Genomic DNA, 20,974 nt, shown 5'->3' on the forward strand with positions numbered 1-20,974 from the left:
CAAGGCTTTATTAATTACAGAAACATCCTAATGTGTTACTCAGATTTCCCATCACCAGGACACAATACCTAATACGCATAATTTAAAGAAGGAAAGGTTTAATTTGGCTCAGAGTTCAGGGAGTTTGGTCCGTGGTCAGCTAGGTCTATAGCAGAAATATCATGATGGAAGATGCTTCATCCATGGCAGAAGATGCCTCATTCGTGGCAGCATGGAACAGCAGAGCAGAAGAACAGTGCGAGAGAGGAACTAAGGAGGACAGTTATAGTACTCTAGGCCGTGTTTCCACAATGCACTGAGGTACACCCACGAGCTTGCTCTAGTAATCTGTTAGGTGTTTCTTAATCCAATTAAATCGACATATCAGAATTAATTAACACACCTAATGATTTTCCAAACTGTGGTTCTTTTCTAAAAAGAATTCTTAATTATATTGCCTTCATTTATTCAGCTACATGCCAAACACTTTGTATGTGTCAAGGCATTTTTAGGCCTTGGGATTTAACAGTGGTGATACGGAGACAGATGAAAATCTCACTGTCATAGATGTTTTGTTTTAATGGTGTACAGACGAAAAACAAATAAGTAAAGTCAGTACTGTGGACAGTGCAGAAGTAATATGGAAGATGGGGAGAAGGAAGACTGTCTGGAGACTGAACAGTGCACTTGTTTCTACAAGATCAGAGCAGTGGTTTTGCTTTAAATAGACAGTCCTCTGACAGGCAAAGGAGAAGTGAAGAATCACATGTAAATGAATTATAGTTCTGAGAACATTTTCACGTAAGATTCTTACAGAAAATTTAGCTTTTTTCACCCTGCAGATAACAAGAAGACACCATCCTTATAACATTCATGATGTATCTGCCAAAATCCAGATTGATGGTTACCCCGTGCTTTGGAGTATTCCTGCTTAGATGTCTTCTTCTCAGAGATCTATCTTTCCTCTTGTCTCCCATTTATAGCCACAATATTCAGATATTCTCAAGTGCTTGCCCTGCCCTATTTTGATTTACTTTTTTCCTTTAATGTATCAGCTTCTAAACATTCTACACCATTTACTTATGAACCCATTTAGTTTTTGTTTCATTCTGCTAGCATGTAAATCCTAAGACATGGATTTTCATTTCTTTCACTGACATTCAGAAGTAGTTTCAATATATATATATTTTTTAAAAGAATGAATATTCAGGTACTGATCTGAGTTACATTGCCTCTTTATATTGCTTAAGTTTACCTCTCATGAACTATTTGTTTCGACTGCTATGACCAGTCACTGACCCAGAAGCTTTGTACTCATTGCTGTCTTTCAAGGTAGGCTTTTGGTAACCGTCTTATAGATGAGGATAAAACAAGCTTATTTGAAAAAAAAAACATTTTTAAAATTTATTTTTTTTATTTTTCCCAAAGGGCATATTTTCATTTAAAAGTTAAGCCAAGATTTGGACTGTGTTCTGCATGGTTTCATCTTCAGTCATTTCTGATTTAAAATCCCAAGGATATAGTTTTTTTTCTTCAAATATTAACTGCATATAATACAAGAAATATATTTCAAAAGCCCTCGAAGTACTTGAGAACACAATTCTTCTAGATTCGTTTCTTGTTGCTTCAGGGTGGCTTCTCTCTGTGATAGTAACACCAACAGCCATTTTGTCCATGAGGATGGTACCCCTTTCAGGTTACTTTTACAACATTCCAGTTCATTTTAATGACTCCTTATGAAACTGTCACCTAGGGAGTTGTAACTCTTTGAGGACACTGGCCTGGGTGCCCACTGGGAGCTGATTCTTTCTCTGACTTACTGTCCTGACTTTCAAATTCTGTTTTGGTTCTGTCCGCTCTTCTGCCTTGGCATCTTCTGTCGTGGCTGCTTCCAGCCCCACCATCTTATCCCTTGCCTGTGCAGGGACTGAGAAATTTGGATGACTATTTTCTACATAGTGCATCCTTTCATTCCCCTTATCTCTGTGGGTTTTTTTTAATATTGGCATTTTACTGGTTTTCATTTCCTCATTTCTTATACCAGCCTCCTTTGCCTCACTATTTTTAGTATATTTTTTAAATGAGTCTCACAAAAATTTCTCCATTCAGTCCTTTTCCCTTCCTTTTTATTTGAAAACAATTCCTTCCCAGTGTTTATTTTGCCTTGATTTAGCTGCATTAGCTGTTTTTATTAAGTGATAGTTTCCTTTAAGATCTCTTAGCTTCATATTTTTTTCTTTTTAGTCATAGAGAGGATCCACTGTTCTCAATATCTTTAAAATAGTCATATTCCAACCCCACATGTCCCCGTCACAGGAGGGACAGCTCAGGTTTCCTAGAGCCCTGCACACTAGATTGCGGCTTAGCTCCAGCTGGAGCTGCCTGCACCTCCAATCCCAGGCAGCTGTGGTAACATGCACTGGGCCTTATCTTCCTTATGCAACCGTGCTGCATGTCAGCTTCAGATGTCAGCCCCCAGCCGCGTCGCTTAAGACAGCGGGTTTTGTGTTAAGATGAAGAAAAATATTTTTAAACCTTTAAGAGAAATTACCATTTGGGGACATGACAGAGCCTGTCATTTTACAAATCTATCAACAGGTAAAAGCTGGTAACACGAGTGGTAGGTTTGAGTCCAGGATCAGTTACGGGTGGCACGAATAGTACTGAGCTATGGTGTTCTTAGGATATTGTTAGTAAGACATTCTACTTAATCTCAGTGCAACAATCCTACCACTTACAAAGCCAAACAGAGGGAATTTTAGGGCCCTTGAATGTGACCATTGCAGACTTTTTCATCTTTGTTGATTTTTGTTTAATTACATTAGATAACAGAGCACTAATAACAAAACAATCATTTCTATAAGTATAAGCATGATCTTTTTAAAGCACTGAATTGAAATATGTGAAAGTATTAACTCAGTACATGCAGTTTAGGAATTAACTATTCAGATTATAAAAGAAATCTGTACTTGCCAAAAGAACACTTGAAGAATTACTTTAAAAAGTTTTCCTAAAGTTTAAATAAAACCTAAATTTAACACATTTAATTTAAAAAGAGAAATACATATTTTGAGGGGGAGAACCTGCCCTCCTTTGGAGAAGGTTTGCATTTCAGAATAAACCAGTGTGGTCTCTCAAGTTTGTTCAGCAGCATCGGTACCTGGTCGGTGTGCTATTTTCAAGTAATCTTAACTAAGTTGTTCAGACCAGATTGTTTTTCTTGGCACAGTGACCCTATCCAGAGCTCTAGGTATGTCATATTTACCAGACTGTTAGAGTGGAAACTTATGCAGAGAAGTTGAATAGATTTTACTCCTCTTTAAATTATTTTCCTAGCACTATCTTTAAGATACTATCAATTGTCTCTAACATGTGACTTGCTTTCCTTCAAATTCCTCTGCCATTAACTCTCCATACTGCCCACCTTGCGATTAATGTTTCTTCCTTGTAGTATTACTTTTATTTTTAAAAAATTTTTTAAAATTTAATTTTTTGGTACATTCTAGGCAAACAGTACAGTTACATTCATTACTGGAATCTTGTACCTTTGTAGTGTTACTTTCAGTCATGCTCCTCATCTCCTGGTCCACAAAGCTAACTAGAACACTGGTGTTGCTCCTTTTTGGCATGTCCAACACCAGAAAATACTCTGACACATTATTTCTCAACCATTTGTGTACATTGGAAATGACTGGGGACCAGGAGCCTGGAATTGTGCATTGATGGCAGAGGTCCCAGTGCTGTGAGGTGCTGGGTCTGCAGACAAATCTCTGGTAGACTTTTGACAGGTCTGTTGGTGGTGCTGTTTCAAGAAAATAATGAAAAATTTAAGTTTTGTTGCATGCTTATTTTTCTGCAATATTCAAACAACACTAAGAAGCAAATAGGGATTTAAAGTCAGTTTTTAGAAAACCTATAAGGTGTTGGGTGTCATCTTTTACTCCATTGATTTCTCAATCAGATGAGTAAGAATGGATTTTACCTTATCCTTTTAATACATACCAGATTAGATATACGTATTATATATCTCCTATTTCTGGGTTTACTAGACTTAAGACTTAAGCAAAAAAACAAAACAAACAAAAATGCCCTTCAGAATAATTTCAGTGAGTATTCAGTCTTTTTATTATTCCTCTTGCTTTTGTTCAGAACTTTTGGCTTTGAGAGACAGATGCAGTTTTCCCAATAAATTTTCAGATCTGTGAGCACTGCATCTTACGGTCAAGAGTTACACATAAGTATTCTTTCCTTACCAGTAGTTTGACTTTCAATGGTTTCAGTGAGCATGGTCAACCATGGTCCAAAAACCTACAGGGAAAATTTCAGAAATAATTTGTATGTTTTAAACAACTTTTATTACAGTACTCTATTGCAGTTGTTGTAATTTATTATTAATTGTTTTACTAATACTTTCCTGCGTAATTATCACAGGTCTGTATGAATAAAGAAGAATAGTTTATGTAATGTGTGCTATCATCCAATGCTTCAGGAATCCTGTAGGGGTCTTAGAACATACACCCAACAGACGGGGGGCAGGGGGGCAGTATACTTCCTGTAAAGCCCAGAAAGCCTTTCCTTCTCTTTTTTAAAGGGACTCAGGTTCATTGCTTGTTGGTAACTTATATGGTCTGTCCAAAATTGAACATGACTTAGTATGAAATAGAGATTTGAAATAACTCATTAATTTTTATATTATTTGCCTACTGAAATGATAATATTTTGGATATATAGTATTAAGATATATTACTAAAATTAATTTCACCTTTTATTTTTAATGTGGCCACTAGACCATTTAAAATGGCGTATGCAGCTCACATTGTATTTCTGTTGGACTGCACTGCCATCAGTAACTGTGGAGATTAGATGGTTTCGGGAATGTTGTCCTTAGTCTAGAATCTTAGCTGCCCCCTGCAGCTTTAAAGAGAATTGCAGAGCATGTCGAGAAGTTTAGGAAATTAAGCATTTGAAGTGAGCTTACCTCAGTCAGTTGGATCTTCGCATATTCTCTGTCTTCAGTGCTGACTACAGTCGGGTTGGCCATACCTGTAAAAAGCAAAGCTGTCTTAACAACCTTGCAGAGCACCGATTGTAAGAGCCTCGTATTGGGAAGGCAGTGATTTTTTTCCACTGTTGATACTTCCAACAGTATTCCAGTGTCTGCAGTGGCCGCGATAGATTTTGCTACTTTTTTTAATTTGGCCTCATACACTGAATCTATGCCTTTAAGACCAAGATCTTTCCACCAACTGCTGATATATATGTTGCTACCAGGGGAAAAATAAACTTACATTTTATAAAATTATCCTGATTTGTAAATTAAATTGACCCATTCTCGGATCACTTTGTCAGACCACTGCTATTTCTGACAGTACTTTATGACATTCCTGGTATATGACAGTTTTTGACTAGAGGACTAATTGGTTACAGATAACTTTGGAGGGAGCAGTTTCAATATCCAGATGAAGGTAAGAGCCAGGTGGATAACCTGGGCACTAACTACATAGTGTACATAGTGAGTTCAAGGCCAGCCTGAACGACTACATAGTGAGTCTCTGTCTTGGAAGGAGAGAGGGAGGGAGGGAGGGAGAGAGAGAGAGGGAGAGGGAGAGAGAGGGAGAGGGAGAGGGAGAGAGAGAGAAGGAAGGAGAAAGAGGGAGCAAGAGGGGAGAAAAAGAGAAAGAAAGAAGGAAAAAAAGAAAGAGAAGGAAAGAAAGAAAGAAAGAAAAAAATGTGGTGCTTGTGAAAGAGGCTGATAGGACCAGATTGCTTCAGGGGAGAGCAAAGAGGTAAGCAGAGCTAGACCACTCTGGACTGTAGGGCATGTTGAGAAGTTGGGATTTTTAGGCAGGCATTAGTGTGTCTTAGGCAGGGAGATGATGTTTTGTAAAGATCATTCTAACTGCTTTGTGGATATTATGTTTACTAGGAATGGTGGAATCTATGGTAGGAATCCAGATACAATGTGCAATCCTCAAATATGGTAAATGTTCAAATTGAAAAAAATTATTGCAGTAAAAGACATATTGCCATGAATCTTTTTCAGAATACTCCTTGTTTCAAATAGACTTCTCCCCTCCTGCTTGCAACTTTCTAAAGCAGTTCTGGAAGTCTGCTTTTGTGAGTGTCTTTAGTTGCACTGTCAGGCCGCCTCTGGTACCTAAATCAATTCAAAGCGTCCCCTTTCATCACCAGCTTGACTTTAGAGAAAGGCAGAAATCACAGACACGCTGTAATGTTTTTATGAGCCGGCCTTCCCACTGGATGTTTAGGTCTTTCATAATGTGGTATTTTTAATTTTTATTTATTTATTTATTTATTTATTTAGGTACCAGGGATCGAACTCGGGACCTTGCATTTGTGAGGCAGGTGGCAGAACCACTGAGCTAAATCCTTGGCCCCATAATGTGGCATTTTTTAAATAGAAAAAAAAATAGGAAAATGTTTACCAAAAAAGCAGTGTTACTTTCCTCTATACTAATGTTTATATTCTGAGTTTGCTTATGTAAATGAGTTTTATAGTTTTTGCTTAAATATAATTTATACAAAAGTGACTAAGGAGATTTGCCTTACCCCTTTCCCCCTTCTGTACTGCAAATTGAGTGTGGGAAGCACTGAGCTACATCAATACCTTTTTTATTTTGAGAAAATAAAAAAGTTGCCCAGGTTACCTTCACACTTGTAAAACAGGCATGCCTTCCATGTAGCTGGGATTATAGGAGTAGGATCTCAGATTTTCTCAGTTCTTTGACTGAGAGGAGAACCAGGAGATCACAATTTTACATTCTAAAATCATACCTATCTCACATAAGACTTCATTTTCATTTTAGCCCATGCCTGTGGTTGATTGGAATAGTCAACAGCCCCATAAGAAGCAATGGTTGTCGTTATCATGTGGTTTATTGAAATCTAATGGGAAGTACAGGATTGAATTGTCTAATGTTTTACACAAAAAATTTAACTGTGACTGTGTTCACATTATAAACTTACACTATACCTGATGTTTACCCAGTGAAAAGTAAAATATGGAGCCTGTCAGTTCAGGAAGCAGATATTTAATGATCCTTCATATATAAGCTATTGATATAGCCTCTAGTACAGATAATTGCATTCACCATGATCTCAGATGACACATTTGATAATAGCAAGTAATGAGTTGAATTTAACTTTGCAGTCACTCTCTCTAGATCTTATGCATAGGCTCTAAAAGGGTTTTTAAACCTTTGGATCTCTTGTCTGGTTTCCTTTCCTACTTCCAGTTTCTTCTCGTGTTTCATTGTTTTATATATTAGTTGTGACTTCATCTGATGTTGTTGGTCTCCAAGGAATACACAGGTATAACTGCAGCCGTATAGGGCTGCACGCAAATGGAAAAGGCTGTTGGAGGGTCTGCTTCCGTGCCACTGAAGAGCCAGAGGAGCCAAGCAGAGGGCTTAGCCCATGTGCACTGTTTAACACTGCAAGACTTCTTACTGAAGAGTACCAGTAACGATGGAAACATCAGTGTTTGCTGTTTTAATTATCGTAGCTTCATTATTGGCTTTGCTATAGTCTTATTACCCTTGTTGACCATGAGGGCAATGATTCTAACACATTTTAAAATTTTGTTTCAAGCCTATTTTGAAATTGCTAGGCCTGAAGCTATTCTTGATCCTTTTCCAATATTTATTCACTTATTGATAATACTGCTCACATGATTTCCTATAACTTAGGAAAGACTTTTTCTCTTGTACTTAAAATTTTCCTGAAATCATACTAGTAATTTAAGGATTAATCACTCCATGCTCCTAATACAAATGTATTCTGTGGCTGATCATAAAATTCTCTTTCTTCAAAGTTCTATAATTAGTAAATGTCTCAAATCTCCTTCAGTTTGTTATATGGAAAGTCATTTTGATTCTTACATACAAAATTCAATACCATCTTTCTTATATTGTGGAGAACTAATAGAATAGCTTATTATGGAAGCAATTAGTTTTTGTCAAGACATATTTTATCAGCCAGACTTATTATTCAATAAACACTGACATTCTTTAAAATGCAAAGCCATAGAATAACTAAATACTTTCTTCATTCTCAGTATTTTGCTAATCACCATTCTACTTGGCATATTTTTCTATCTTAGACTTAGAGATCATTCTTTAAGCCAGCAGTCTTCATCCCTCTGCAGGATTTCTTGAGCAGAATGTTTAGTACTTACAATGGGCTACAAAATAACCAAGTGCTTGATGGAAGGGGGCAGTCAAGGTTGTAGAGAGGAATGGTTATGCTAGGAATTTGGTGGAGCTTGAAAGGCTGTTGACTCTATAGTAGATGCAAATAAGTATTGCTCTCCCAAGAAGCTAATTTTCTTAGCGTAAGCTATCATTTGTGAATAGTGCAGTAACTTTCCAGGAAGTACTTATGGTATTAAATGAAACTGTATGTCGGTACAGTCCTTTGTGTTGCCTTTGTGTATCTGCTGACTGCTCCTTTAAGGGAAGAGGGAGTGGCCATGCTAGTATGGTTTTCACCATAGAGCAAAAGGTGCATGAACTTGTCAGAAATAAGTAGGGAGGCCCAGGGTTTTAGCTCAGTGTTCTGCCACCTGCCTCACCAAGCACAGGGTCCTGAGTTAGCTCCCCAGTACCAAAAAAAAAAAAAAAAAAAAAAATGTAAGGAAAAATCTATTCATAAATGAAGAAGGAAAATGATCTATGCAGGATCACTTCATTTTTGGTATTTCCCATTCACTTGTATTTGTTAATATTTCAGTATTTTTACATGTAAACGCCTATATGATATTTTCTGGTAATCAAAACTGAAATCAGTATATCAGTACCTTTATAAAAAGAATCCAAAATGAAATCCTAAGCACAAGATGTATGAGACTGCTGCCAGTAACATGGGCTATTGCTTTAAAGTAAACCTTTTTTTAATAAGTAAAAGGAATACTCTCATATAAAAATAAGAATAATAGATAATAAGCCAATGTCCTACCCCTTTATTGTTGTCGAGTATCATATCCATTGTACATAATTACATGTGATGCGCTTTTGTGTGATTGGGAGCGGAATAGATTTTTGTCACATCACATCACCACAAACATAGCCGTAGTACATTATGTGACATTATGATAGCTATGATGTCACTACATGATAGGAAATTTTCAACTCCATTGTATCTTCCGGGACCACATTCATTTATGTGGCCCATCACTGACCCAAATTGTCACGATGCATCACATGGCTATAAGTAAACGCATGAACACTTTTTTGTTTGTGTGTTTTTGGTACCAGGGATCTAACTTGGGCCCTTGCGCTTGCAAGGCCGGCAGTGGAACCACTGAGCCAAATCCCCAGCTTGGGCACTTCTAAAACATCCTTAAGGATGGAATCACAAATGTGAATGCTGTTCACATCCTTGTACCATAAGCCTCCTCCTTGTCATGGTTTATGAGTTTCAGGTTCATGGGAGTGATTCATTTGGTATCTTGGTCTCTCTGTCTGTTTTGCTCCTTTTCTTCCTGCGTTCTTGTCCTCAACCTGACCTCACCCATTGTTCCACCACTGACTAGTCATTATCCATCATTGTAGCCTCCTTTCTCCACACCTGCTAATCTCAGGTATCCTGTCTCTTAATTTTCTGCATAATTTCTCTTTAACACATTTATCTTAACAGTTATCCCATCCACTTGGCCCAGCTCGAATCCCTCCATCCACCTTTTCAGTCTCTTTTCCTCACTCCACATCCTACATCCTCTCTTCCTTTCCTACTCACTTTAAGTTTTTATAGTCCATTGTTGTCATACGGTTTCCTCTCTTGTTTTATTGTATTATTTTGGTAAAACTTCCAATTTTCATGAAATTCAGCGGTGTTTGTGACCATTCCTCCCTCCAAGGTGAGCTGGTAATAAGCAGATACAACTGTAACACTTAAAAAAAAAAACTTAAAAATTCAGTACCATCAAACTGTTTCCTTTTAAATCAAGCTGGTAAGATTATTACTATCTTTATAAATACAAGTCTTTTAGAGTAATTAACTAGGTTGATATTTTTTGTGTTTCCAATAATCTATTGATTAAAATGTGTTTGTCTTTTGGCATCGATTACAGTAGATTACAATGGACTGACATAGGTTACACTGGGCCACAAAAGAAGCTTCATAAGAAGAAAACAATATTTTAGTGCTGAAAATTTCCAGACAGTGGACTCTCAAGTTACAACTGGCTTGACGTACAAACAACATGGGTTACAACTGGAATTTTAGTTTTAACTTACAGCCAAAGTATTGAGTTATGACCCAAATGCTGGCCACTTGTGCTTCCAGATGGTCTCAGATACAGATTAAACCCTGAAAGAGTTCTGGAAGGAACATTACAACACCCTTGCCTGTGTGGGATTAATTGAGAAATCTTGGGGCAATGTCCCTAAAGACCTGGAAGAAAGTGTGGCCTAAAATTATGCAGGAGGGAGACTTTGAAGGCAATTGATCAACTTGAGTTATAACCAGCTCTTGAGAACAAACTGAGTTTGTAAGTGAAGGGTCCACTGTACAATCATGTTGTTTTCAGGAAAAATCAGAACCTTCAATGTATAACATATATTTTAGAAATAAAACAATTCAAGTGTTTCAAATAGCTCATCTTTTCCTTACTGACACCCTATACTAATGCTTTGTGGATGTGTGTTTCATAGGAAATTGCCCGGCATTTACGTCCTGGGACCCTCAGAGCAACCTTCGGTAAAACTAAGATCCAGAATGCTGTTCACTGTACAGATCTGCCAGAGGATGGCCTCCTAGAGGTAAGATAAAGAAAGGTAGACATCTCATTTATATCAAGCTCATAAATCTCAGCAGTTCTGGCATGTAAGAAACCACTTAATATTCTAGGATTACTCTCTCACTTGGCCATTTGATAACTGCAGATGGCAATTTGCAAAGACCAAACTGTAGCAAGGCGCAGTGTTATGCTCCTTCAGGCTCAGCTACTGGAGAGGCTGAGGCAGGAGTTTGCTTGAACCTAGGAGTTCAAGGCCAACCTAGGCAAGAATGTGAGACCCCATCTCTTAAAAAAAAAAAAAAAAAAAAAAAAAAACAACAAAAAAAAAAAAAAAAAAAAAAAAAAAGACCAGATTGTAATATACTGTATATAACTAGGTAATCTTCAAAAAGTTGAGTTATTCTTTTCTCATTGACATGTATTGATTTAAAAATAATTTAGTTAGAAACTAACGCATTAATTAAATCATGTAAAACATGTTCTTTTTTTGTTTGTTTTTTTTTTGGTACTGGGAATCAAACTCGGGTCCTTGCACTTGCAAGGCAGGCCACCGAACCACTGAGCTAAATCCCCAGTCCAAAACATGTTCTTAAATCAAGTGACATACGATGTGTTATATACATGTACCAATTCCCCATGATGAATGTAATCATTAGGTACTGCAAACATATGCTAATGAAAAAATTAAAAAATAAAGTGACACTACCACTATTATAAGTTCCTAGTTGTGGCAGTATCCCAATGAAGTTAAGAAGTCCAATAAGCAATGTGATAGCATTAAAGGTACTTTTTATGTACCAAGCTCTACCATGACAAATGCTTTGTATAAATTATGTCTTTTGATTGTCACAGCATCCTGATAGGCTGGGATTATTGTGTCTGGTTTTTTAGGAAAAGGAAAGTGAGACTCAGAAAAGTGACTAGGTTTTCTAAATCACATAATAAGAGACAGGTATTGTAACCTCTCATCTATTTAATTGCCATAAAATAAGGAGAAATAAAAGAATTCTAAAAAGAAAGTGAATGTTATTCTGATTTGGGGTTAAGAAAGTCATTTGTGGGCCAAAAGCAAAACAGCCAAAACACAAAACTCTTAAAGAAAAAATTCATATTTTTCATTTCTTATAGTTTAAAAATTTTTGTGTATTAAACGAAACTCAGTTAAGAGGTAAATGGTAAATTCAATTGATTATACTATGAATAATCAAAAATGCTTGATACTCTTCATGCATATTATTTTACTGATGATAATGTATGTTTTAGATGATCAAACCTATTGAACTCTTTAGGAATTATTTTATCTCTGAAGTCCTTATAGAAAAGCCTTACCCAAATAGTTTTACTTTGTTTTCTCACACTGCCTGTCTGTGGCATTGGTGTAAGGTAAGGACCTAGCTGGCTCTTACACAGCGTGTTATATGTCTTCCATCCTTTATTGTCTATCACCTACTGACTACTTTTACACTTAAACACCGAGCCTATCTCTGGACTTCCCAACTTATCCCCTTGGCCTGTGCTAGAAAACTGCTATTGTCATTATTATAGTTTATACTTTATAAAACTTTTCTTGGTTTATTTTCTTAAATTTATGCCTCCAAATGAATTTATATATGTTCTACTAAGTTCTTTATTCCACCTCCACAAGATGCAAATAGGACCTTGACTGACATTGCAGCATGTTTATAAGTAAATGTGGGATGATATATCTGTAACACCGAGTCTCTCCAACTCTGCACATAGATGCCTCTCCTTTTATACAAGCGGTAGAGTCTTTGCACATACTCTTGGATATAAACTATTAAATATTAATTTAATCAGCTTTTGTTTTTGTTGCTGTAGCGAATGAATTAGCACCATCAAGATTTTCTTGCTATAATCTGTTAATGTACCAAAATTTTATCTAAACAGTGTACCATTGTATGAAATTTAGATATACTTACAAGGGCTGGGGATTTAGCTCAGTGGTGCCTCTGCCTTCCTCGCAAGCACAAAATCCCAAGTTTGAGCCCTGGTACCAAAAAAAAAAAAAAAAATCTGAGCTACAGACATATTTACATAATATAAAAATGTAGAAAAGTCTATTTTTAATTACCAAACGGATTAAATGCTTATTTTAAATTCACCTATTTTTTTATATATTCCCTTTTACCCTGATACTGTGGAACCAATGCATGAGGTTTTAATAATGACTGTCACTCAGTGAACCTAGAATATTATTAACCATGAAATTAGTACCCATTAAAAAATTATCCAGAGTATGCCCATTGTTTTGCTTACATAATTTGAAATAGATTATTAGTGCCTGCAGTTTAAAAGGCATTTTCTAAATGATTAAAATCTTTCCAACTTCACTGCACTGTTGACTTCATTTCAAACTAATGACTTTGCAGTTTAAAGAGGTGATCAAAAAACAAAAGTCGGAGCTCCCACAAGCTCCTCACATCTGGCTGACTCATGCTTGATGTAACCTTGGATGGGTCGCTTTCTCTTCCCATGCCTCACTTCCCTTACCGATAAAATGGTCTCCCATCCAAGTACTAACGAGACCCAGCCCTGTTTAGCTTCCGAGATCAGGTGTGTTCAGGGTGGTATGGTCGTAGAAATCAGTAAAATGGAATAGAGAATGCTGAGGGAGCCACAGATATTCTCTTAGGGATTAACTATGTGTTTGTAAATGGTTACTTGCCTTTACGTGGAAAAGCATCACAAAAGCACTTATGGCCCAGAGTTTTCTCATAGGTATTCAGAGTGACCCCGTGGTAAGCTCTGTGATCAGGGAAGTACTTCTCTGTAAGACCTGCTGTTCATTAAGGGAACATCCTTTAGATGTAGAGGGACTATACCATGTATTGCCCAATGCAGGATCCTTCTAAAAGGCAGCTCTAATCATATAAGATGTGGGACAAGAGATGTAAACTTAGCCTAGTTACAGGCAAACTGAATTGTCACCTATTTACATGTTGGGCAACGAAGAAGAGAACATGTTACTTTTCCTTCATCTTGTGCTGATGTAATGGCCACTGAACTGTGTTTATTGGCATTATATACGTAGGGCTCCAAAAGTATGATTTCAATTTATATCTTCTCATCATCTAGCACTTCATCTATATATTTTTATAGCATATGGTTATAAAGCATGTTTTATTGGCAGGCATTATGATAGAATTTCAGAATCAGACAAGACGAACTCTGTTCTCATAGAGCTCACAGTAATTTGAGGGGCCAAAAATCTTAGCATGAATATAAAAGTCTGATTTGCCTGTGTGCTGCTAGTTGTGCCAAAATCACTTTTGTGATTATAAGCATAAATAAAAGTAGTGCACTTATGAGGCATCCTAGAGTGTTATTTCACTGGTAATGTTCTCTGACACTCTCTTGGTTGTAACAGTAAGGATGTTGAATTTATGTGTTAAAGCACTGATGGGAAACTGTTCAGCTTAAGTAGTGATGAAATAAATCCTAGTTGTGTACTAATGGCAAAGGATTCAGCGGCATCCTGATATTGCTGGTGACAGCTATGGGGCAGCATGCCTTGATGGCCTTGGGCTTTTCCACACAATTTGTCTGAGAAGTCTGCTTCTTATCTTATAACCAGAGGAGCAGCATAGCAGCAGGAAACTCACCTGCACGCATGTTCATGGAAGGAGAATTTATGGTTATTAAAATGGGAAAACATGTGCATGTGTAAAGATAGAGTCCAAGGTCCAGTCTCTAAGAGACCATCCATGACCCTCCGTCTGCACCAGGGTCCATGTGTGGATTTCCATGGCACTTGGCTTCCCACTGCTATGGTAACATGGCCAGGAGTCAAAATAGCTACATGTTTCTGCTCATGTCGCTGCTGCTAGGTGTCCTTATTTCATAAAATGAAAACAACCCGGAGTACCTGCCCCATCAGACAGTGTAGTGCCTGACAAATGAGAGTAATTTTATTATATTATTATTATTGTTGTTATCATTATTATTATAGTGCAGTGTCTGTTTGCTTACATATATTTCCACGAGATCGTGTACTTGAAAGAGATTCCTTCTTGCCTGGAACAGAAATATTTGCCAATAAATAATTATTGGAGCAAAAGAGAGAAGAATTTGATTAAGTAAATGGTGGTTCATTGTTAGTCAAAGAGTTTGTAGCCTTTTGTCTTTAATAATGAAGACTTCAACAGTGGTTCCTATCCTCAGGTGCATATTAGAGTCCCACAGGCAGTTTTTAGAATACTGCTGCTCTGCCCCACCCTCAGGGATTCTGCCTGTGGGATAGGCTGGTGCTGGGGATCAAATCCAGGGCCTCACACATGCTTAGCAAGCACTCTACCACTGAGCTACACAGCCTGGGAGTCTATTTTTATTTTGGGAATTTTGTTTTGTTTTCTTTTCTTTTGAGACAAGGTCTCACTATGAAGTTCAGGCTGGCCTTGAACTCACTATGTAGCCCATGCTGCCCTAATGACCTTCCTGCCTCAGACTTCCAAGTGCTTGGTTCACAGGCATGTGCCACTGTACCTAGCTACTGAGATGCTAGTTTTTTTTAGAAATCAGACTTCTAGAAAAGTTAGAAGTGTAATACAAAAAACTAATAAATGTGAGAGTAAGTTGCCAGCATAATGCCACGTGTTGGTGATGGGAAACCTTTTAGAGTTTTTGGTGATAACAAATTGCCAGTTATTGAACCACTGTTCTATACTTAGCACTTTGTTTTGTTTTCTTTTATTTTAACATAGAAATCATCTTCCTGCATAACCACGTTGTAAGCATCCAAATTAGGAAATTAGGATGATGCATTTCTATCATGTAATTCTCAGACTCTACTCACGTCTCACCAGTTGTCTCAGTCATAGCAAAAGAATCCAGGACAGAACCATGTTTGTGTTTCATTTTCTTCTTAGCACTCACTGTCTCTGTCTCAGTTTCTTTCTCCCTCCCTCTGTCCATAGTGGGGATAAAACCAGGGCCTACAGGTCAGGTATCTGAGATTTTCCTGGACTCTCATGACCTTGACACCTTTGACCATAACCAGTAGAGATCTTATTTGATTTATTCCTTCTTGGCTTATCAGAGACCTTCCTAGATGAGTTCTCTATGGCTCTAACAAGGAGGTGACAAATGTATTTTGCTGTGTGGTGTTCGTTACTCATATGAAGGGTCTTTGTTGGCTCCTCCATTCCACAAAGATGAAGGAAAGACGCCTCCTCTGAATTCTTCTCTTTGCTATACTTCGGCATCACCCCTCCTCTCAGCCCTGTCTCTGGTGATGGTGGCAGTGTTATTTTCTCCTCTTCACTTTGCCATATATTCTGCTCCCAGAACCCTCTTTTTCTGATTATGTCCCATCAAAAACAATTAACCCTTTGTATGCATAGAAATTGAAGCTCTCAGAGTTGCTGAATGGATTATGGTAGAAAATGCAGGTATTTTGAATCCTCTATGCCAAAACAAGAGGTGGGTCATCCTTTACTCAGATATTTATGTTATTTAAAAATTAAAAACATTGCACTGGGAGAACAGCAATAAGCAGGATAGAAGTGGCCTCTGCCTTTTTAGAGCCTACTGGTTTATAAGACACATTACAGTACTTGTTTTAGAGAATGATGAAAATTTGAATCTTTGTTTTTCTCCCCCAAATATTCTGTAATTTTTCTTTCCCAAATAGTCTACATTCTATATCACTTTGTAATTATAAAATAAAAATTTACAAAGCATATAAAATATTTTCTTGTATGCTTAGTTGATCAAAACAAATATTAACTCGGGTATATAATTATGCCTGCTATCTTGTTCTGGTACATACACTATGAAAAAAATTAGTGAATCAAGAATTAACTAAAAATAAACATAGGTTTAGGATGACTAAGATGAGACAAGCCAGATTTATTGACCAGCTAAGGCCTCTCCGTGTATTCACACTCATAATTTATCTTTAGATTTAGTTTCTGTCTTACAGGAAGAAGAGTTGTGATATTTACTGGTAGATTTTCAGAGAAGGAATGACTTGTGCAGACGAGAACAAACAGTTTTCTCTTGGAGATTTAAAAATAGCCTAGTAAGGCTGGGGCTTTAATCAGGAGGTGGGGAATGACAAGAGATAAGCTCAAAAAGCCCGAGTGTTGTAAAGTCATAATTTGACATCTGAACTTTATCCAGAGGCATTTGGGCTTCAAATCAGTGCTTTACAGAGGCGTCTGTGCTGTGGGATCATGACTAGTATGAAGAACAGACCAAAGGGGCCTCGGCAGAGGAAGGAAGGGCGATCTGGGGGGAGAAAGATTGCGTGGCTGACCGTTAAGGTAACTCAGGAGAAAACTGTGGTGGCCTGAATGAATATGGCAGGACACACAGCCAGAGCAGTAAGCTTCAGAAGACATTCAGGATCTGGAACTGACCACCCAAGCAACAAATTGGGCATGAATGATACCTATAGGCATGACGGGGTTAACTCCTGTCTTGGAGTGAAGACGGTGGTATGGGGTTACTGCCTTTATCTGTGGTACCCAAATCTGAAAGCTTCTGGGCAGTTCTTTTCACCTTTATCGGGCTGTGTCATTTTTGTTGAGCTCACTTATGTAATCACACTGATAGAATAATATTAATGTATTAGATTATGGGTGATTTCCCTGACTCCTTTGATTATTCTAAATTCCAGAACATCTAACACTAAGAGTTTTGAGGAAAGGATGGTGGACAAGTTTGAAACAGGCTTGGAGAAAGAGCTGACCAAAGAATATAGATTTATGGGTGGTGTTTAGGATTTCATTCATTTGGGAAATTGCACGTATCATACAGTTGAATTGGCCTGGGGGTGAGGTTTTTACAGGGGAGTGGAAGGAGGAAAGATAATTGAGGATGTTAGCAAGAGTGTTAGAAGTTAGAAGTAAGGTCAGATGTGATGGCAGGAGGTGTGAGAAGAAAAGGAAGCGTAGATGGGCCCAGGGACTGAAGGCCTTTCTGAGGTACAGGTTGCGGTCCTGGGAAGAGCAAAGGGAGGCAGGCAGCTGTGGTCAGAGACTTGTCACAATTTAGGATTCAGAGGTGGAGCTTTGCACGGTGAGGATAAGCTTTAGGCTTTGGCAATAGAAGAGCTAGCAGTGTAGTGCAGGTCAGTATATAGGTCTCTAGAAATACGTAAGTCAAGTACAGGGTCTGAGAGAGACTCTGGTGTTGGTGGCGTTTCAGTCACCCAAGATCTCGGGTAGGAGGCTGGGTGGGGAGGGAAATGATGACCCAAGGAAGGTGGGTCTGAGGTGAAATAACAGGAAGAAGAAGAGTGGATGGAGCCAGATGGCACAGGCCTCAGAGAGTCTGGGACTCACACATGGTGTTAGCACTGAGGACAAAGACGGGACCACTTCTGAGATGCTTCAGCCGAGAGCTGCTGCGAGGAATCGATGCCTGAGGGGATGTCCAGTTTCATCTAGAGCTGGGAGGCCTACGGCAGAGGCTTAAGATTCAGGGAGCTTCCATTGGTACTGAGGCTCAAAGGAAGCCAGAGGAACAGTTAGCAGTTGGGGAAGGGAAGAGGAAACCTGGCACCATGTGACAGCACAGGAGGGGAGAATACAGATGACCAGAATGGCTTCCATCTTGCCGGGTGGGGGATGTTACAAATCAGTAATTAATTTTTGGTCAGTAGTCACAGAAGCCCTCAAAATAATATCTTTAAAAGATAGGAGTTTTATGTTTCTGCCCCACCATGTGGGACGTGTAGGCAGGTATCCAGGGCTGGAGGGCGGCCCCTTAACACTGGGAACCCAAGCTCCTTCTCCACGTTGCACTCAGTGTTGCTCGCATGGGCTTTTCCCGCGTCACAGAACGGTCCTCAGACCTCCAGCTAGCCCTTCTGTGTGGTAAGAGGAGATGGAGCAGAAGGAGACGGATGTCAGCTGAGTCAACACTCTTTTCCCCTTGGAGCCTTTGCAGAGGCCGGCACCCCACCCAGCAACTTCTGCTTATGATTTCTTTGCTAGGATTTCATTGCCTGGCCACTCCCTTTTGAGCGAGAAGAGGTAAATGTACTCATTTAGTTGGGAAATTGTTAGCTCTAGCAAAAATCTAGTTTTCCTTCTGCACGGGGAATAAGGGGAGAATGAATGTTATGTAGGTAAAAAGCGGCATCTTCTATAAATGGTCAACAAGTTGTACCTTGCTGGTGACCAGGTTCCCCTCAGCCCTGGTACAGTGCGCCTCAGGGGTCCTTCCCTCCTCGGCAGCACCTGCACGACCTGAGAATTTGGGGGAAGCGAAATTCTCGTCCCTACCCAGGCCTGCTAACTCAGAAACCTTGAGACTGGGCCCAGGAATCTGCTTTAGCAGGTCTTCTAGGTGGTTCTTAAGTTTGTAAGGCTTGAGAACTACTGCCCAGGGCCATGGTTCCAGTTAGTGGACACAGCAAAAACCACTTATGGAGTCTGTGTATGCGTTGTGTGTGTGTTTGCACACGTCTTAAAATTGACAAATAAAGATTGCCATATGTATGGGATACCATGTGATGATTTAATCCATACATGACTTCTCAAGTGTGCAGTCTAAAAAAGCTCATCCCATAGAAGTTAGGAGAGTAGCAGTTACCATGGGTGTAGAGAAAGGCTGGCCAGGAGCCCCAGGCCCTTTCATGGAAGAGTCTGGTTGAGTAGGTCTGGTTGGGTAGGGACAAGCTTCCTGTTTCCACATCTGTACATATTTTAATGATGCAAGTGACTCTGACGTAGCTAACCATCAAGCTAGCATTTAGAAGCCACTTTCCTAGGGGTGAGGAACTTGAGAGAACCAGACTTGAGAGAAGCCATTGGCCTGTGCTCTGGTGTCCAGGAAAGCCTAGACCTGTGAGCAGTCTGGTAAGGACGTGTTTTACTTTCCGGACTCACCAGGAGTCAGAAGCAGCAGCAGTCTCGCTGGGGAATTCTGCTGTGGCCCAGGGCCTTTCCATTTCCAAGGCCATCTCACTCTCTGAATAGGGAGTCTCTGTCTTCTCTGGGCAGAGCCAGCCTTGGCTTGGATGATCACCTGGTTTTCTTAGGGCTGCCATGGGCCTCCTTGCGAATGGTGAGAGGCCTGGGCTTGCACTGCCTACATGCTGAGGCTGACAAGGACAGAGGCCTGGTTATTTCAAAGCTGGAAATAGTCTTCCTCAGGCTCCTGAAATCCACACTCACTGTGTAGTCACCATTTAGCATGGGTATGGGCACGTGGCTTACAAGAGTGCAGGGGCCCTGCCTTGTCCTTTGGATGGTAAGTGCCTCGAGGGACTGGGCCTATCATAGACATGCATACATTTATTTATTTGTTTGTTTGTTTGCTTCTCAGTGCCGGGGTTTGAACCCGGGGCCTTGCACATGCTAGGCAAGTACTCTACCACTGAGCTACATCTCCAGACCTTTTATTTTATTTTTGAGAGAGGGTCTTGCTGAGTTGCCCAGGTTGAGCTTAGAGTTTCCGTCTTCCTGCCTCAGCCTCCCAGGTAGCTGGGATTCCAAGCATGTGCCGTCATGCCTGGGTATCGCAGTCCCTGCCTAGCATAGTGCTGGCTTTTAGGCAGCATCTGTTGTATAAGCACATGGGGGAATGTTTCATGAGTGTGAACAGAGCACCTCTCTCTGTGTGGCTGAAATGTCACACACACCCCTCCTGAGGGTGATGTTCACTTTTCAGGGCCCACATCTCATTATTCTCTGTGCCCGCCAGGTGCCAGAACGGTCCACGACGGCTGCATGTGCTTTCACTGCTGACTGTGTTCAGGTGAACCCTGAAACATGCTTGTTTTTCTCCCTTCTTCCCCACAGACCCCCTCCTACTTCCAAAAGTCTCTATGTTAACTTCAAAAACATCCTAAAATAGAAGAGGCACGAGGCTATCAAATTGTGGTTATGGTCCTGTTAGTATTTCGTCAGCTGTGGTTATTTTCTCAGGTAAAGGAATCTTGGACCGTGCAGCAATCTCTGTCACAAATGAAGCTTGTGTCCCTTGCTAGGTCACTTCTGTGACCTTTACCCCAGGTAGTCCTCGCACCACCTCCGTAATAAATGTGTCTCTGCTTCCTTCAGCTAGCATAGGTAGGAGATTTTTTTTTTTTTATTTAAGACAGTAATGGATCCCTAGTATTAAAAACCTGGAATGACTTGTCCTAGCTAGCCACTGTTTTCTGTGGGAAAGTTTCTAGAAACATAAATGCTGTAATACTCCAGCAGCCATTATATTCTACAAAGGGAATTATATAGGTCCATAGTCCTTACATATCTTTAAGCC

At 39.3% G+C, this 20,974-nt stretch overlaps 1 protein-coding gene and 1 long non-coding RNA gene across 2 annotated transcripts in view; one reads left to right on the top strand and one right to left on the bottom strand.

Annotated features, from left to right (window-relative positions):
* The window catches only part of Nme7 (NME/NM23 family member 7), a 154,292-nt gene that overhangs the window by 104,571 nt on the left and 28,747 nt on the right, over positions 1-20,974 (top strand). The window contains exon 11 of the mRNA XM_010633981.3: positions 10,653-10,760. Within this exon, the coding sequence (XP_010632283.1) occupies positions 10,653-10,760 (108 nt within the window). The remainder of the gene's footprint in view (positions 1-10,652; positions 10,761-20,974) is intronic.
* LOC117286848 lies at positions 3,730-4,988 on the bottom strand. The gene is made up of 3 exons (XR_004517966.1): positions 4,958-4,988; positions 4,233-4,287; positions 3,730-3,781 (listed from the first exon to the last, which is right to left on the bottom strand). It is a non-coding gene; the product is annotated as an uncharacterized LOC117286848 (long non-coding RNA).

Source organism: Fukomys damarensis, unplaced genomic scaffold (genome assembly GCF_012274545.1).
Source record: "Fukomys damarensis isolate Sample0158 unplaced genomic scaffold, DMR_v1.0_HiC HiC_scaffold_19, whole genome shotgun sequence".
Taxonomy (NCBI): Eukaryota; Metazoa; Chordata; class Mammalia; order Rodentia; family Bathyergidae; genus Fukomys; species Fukomys damarensis.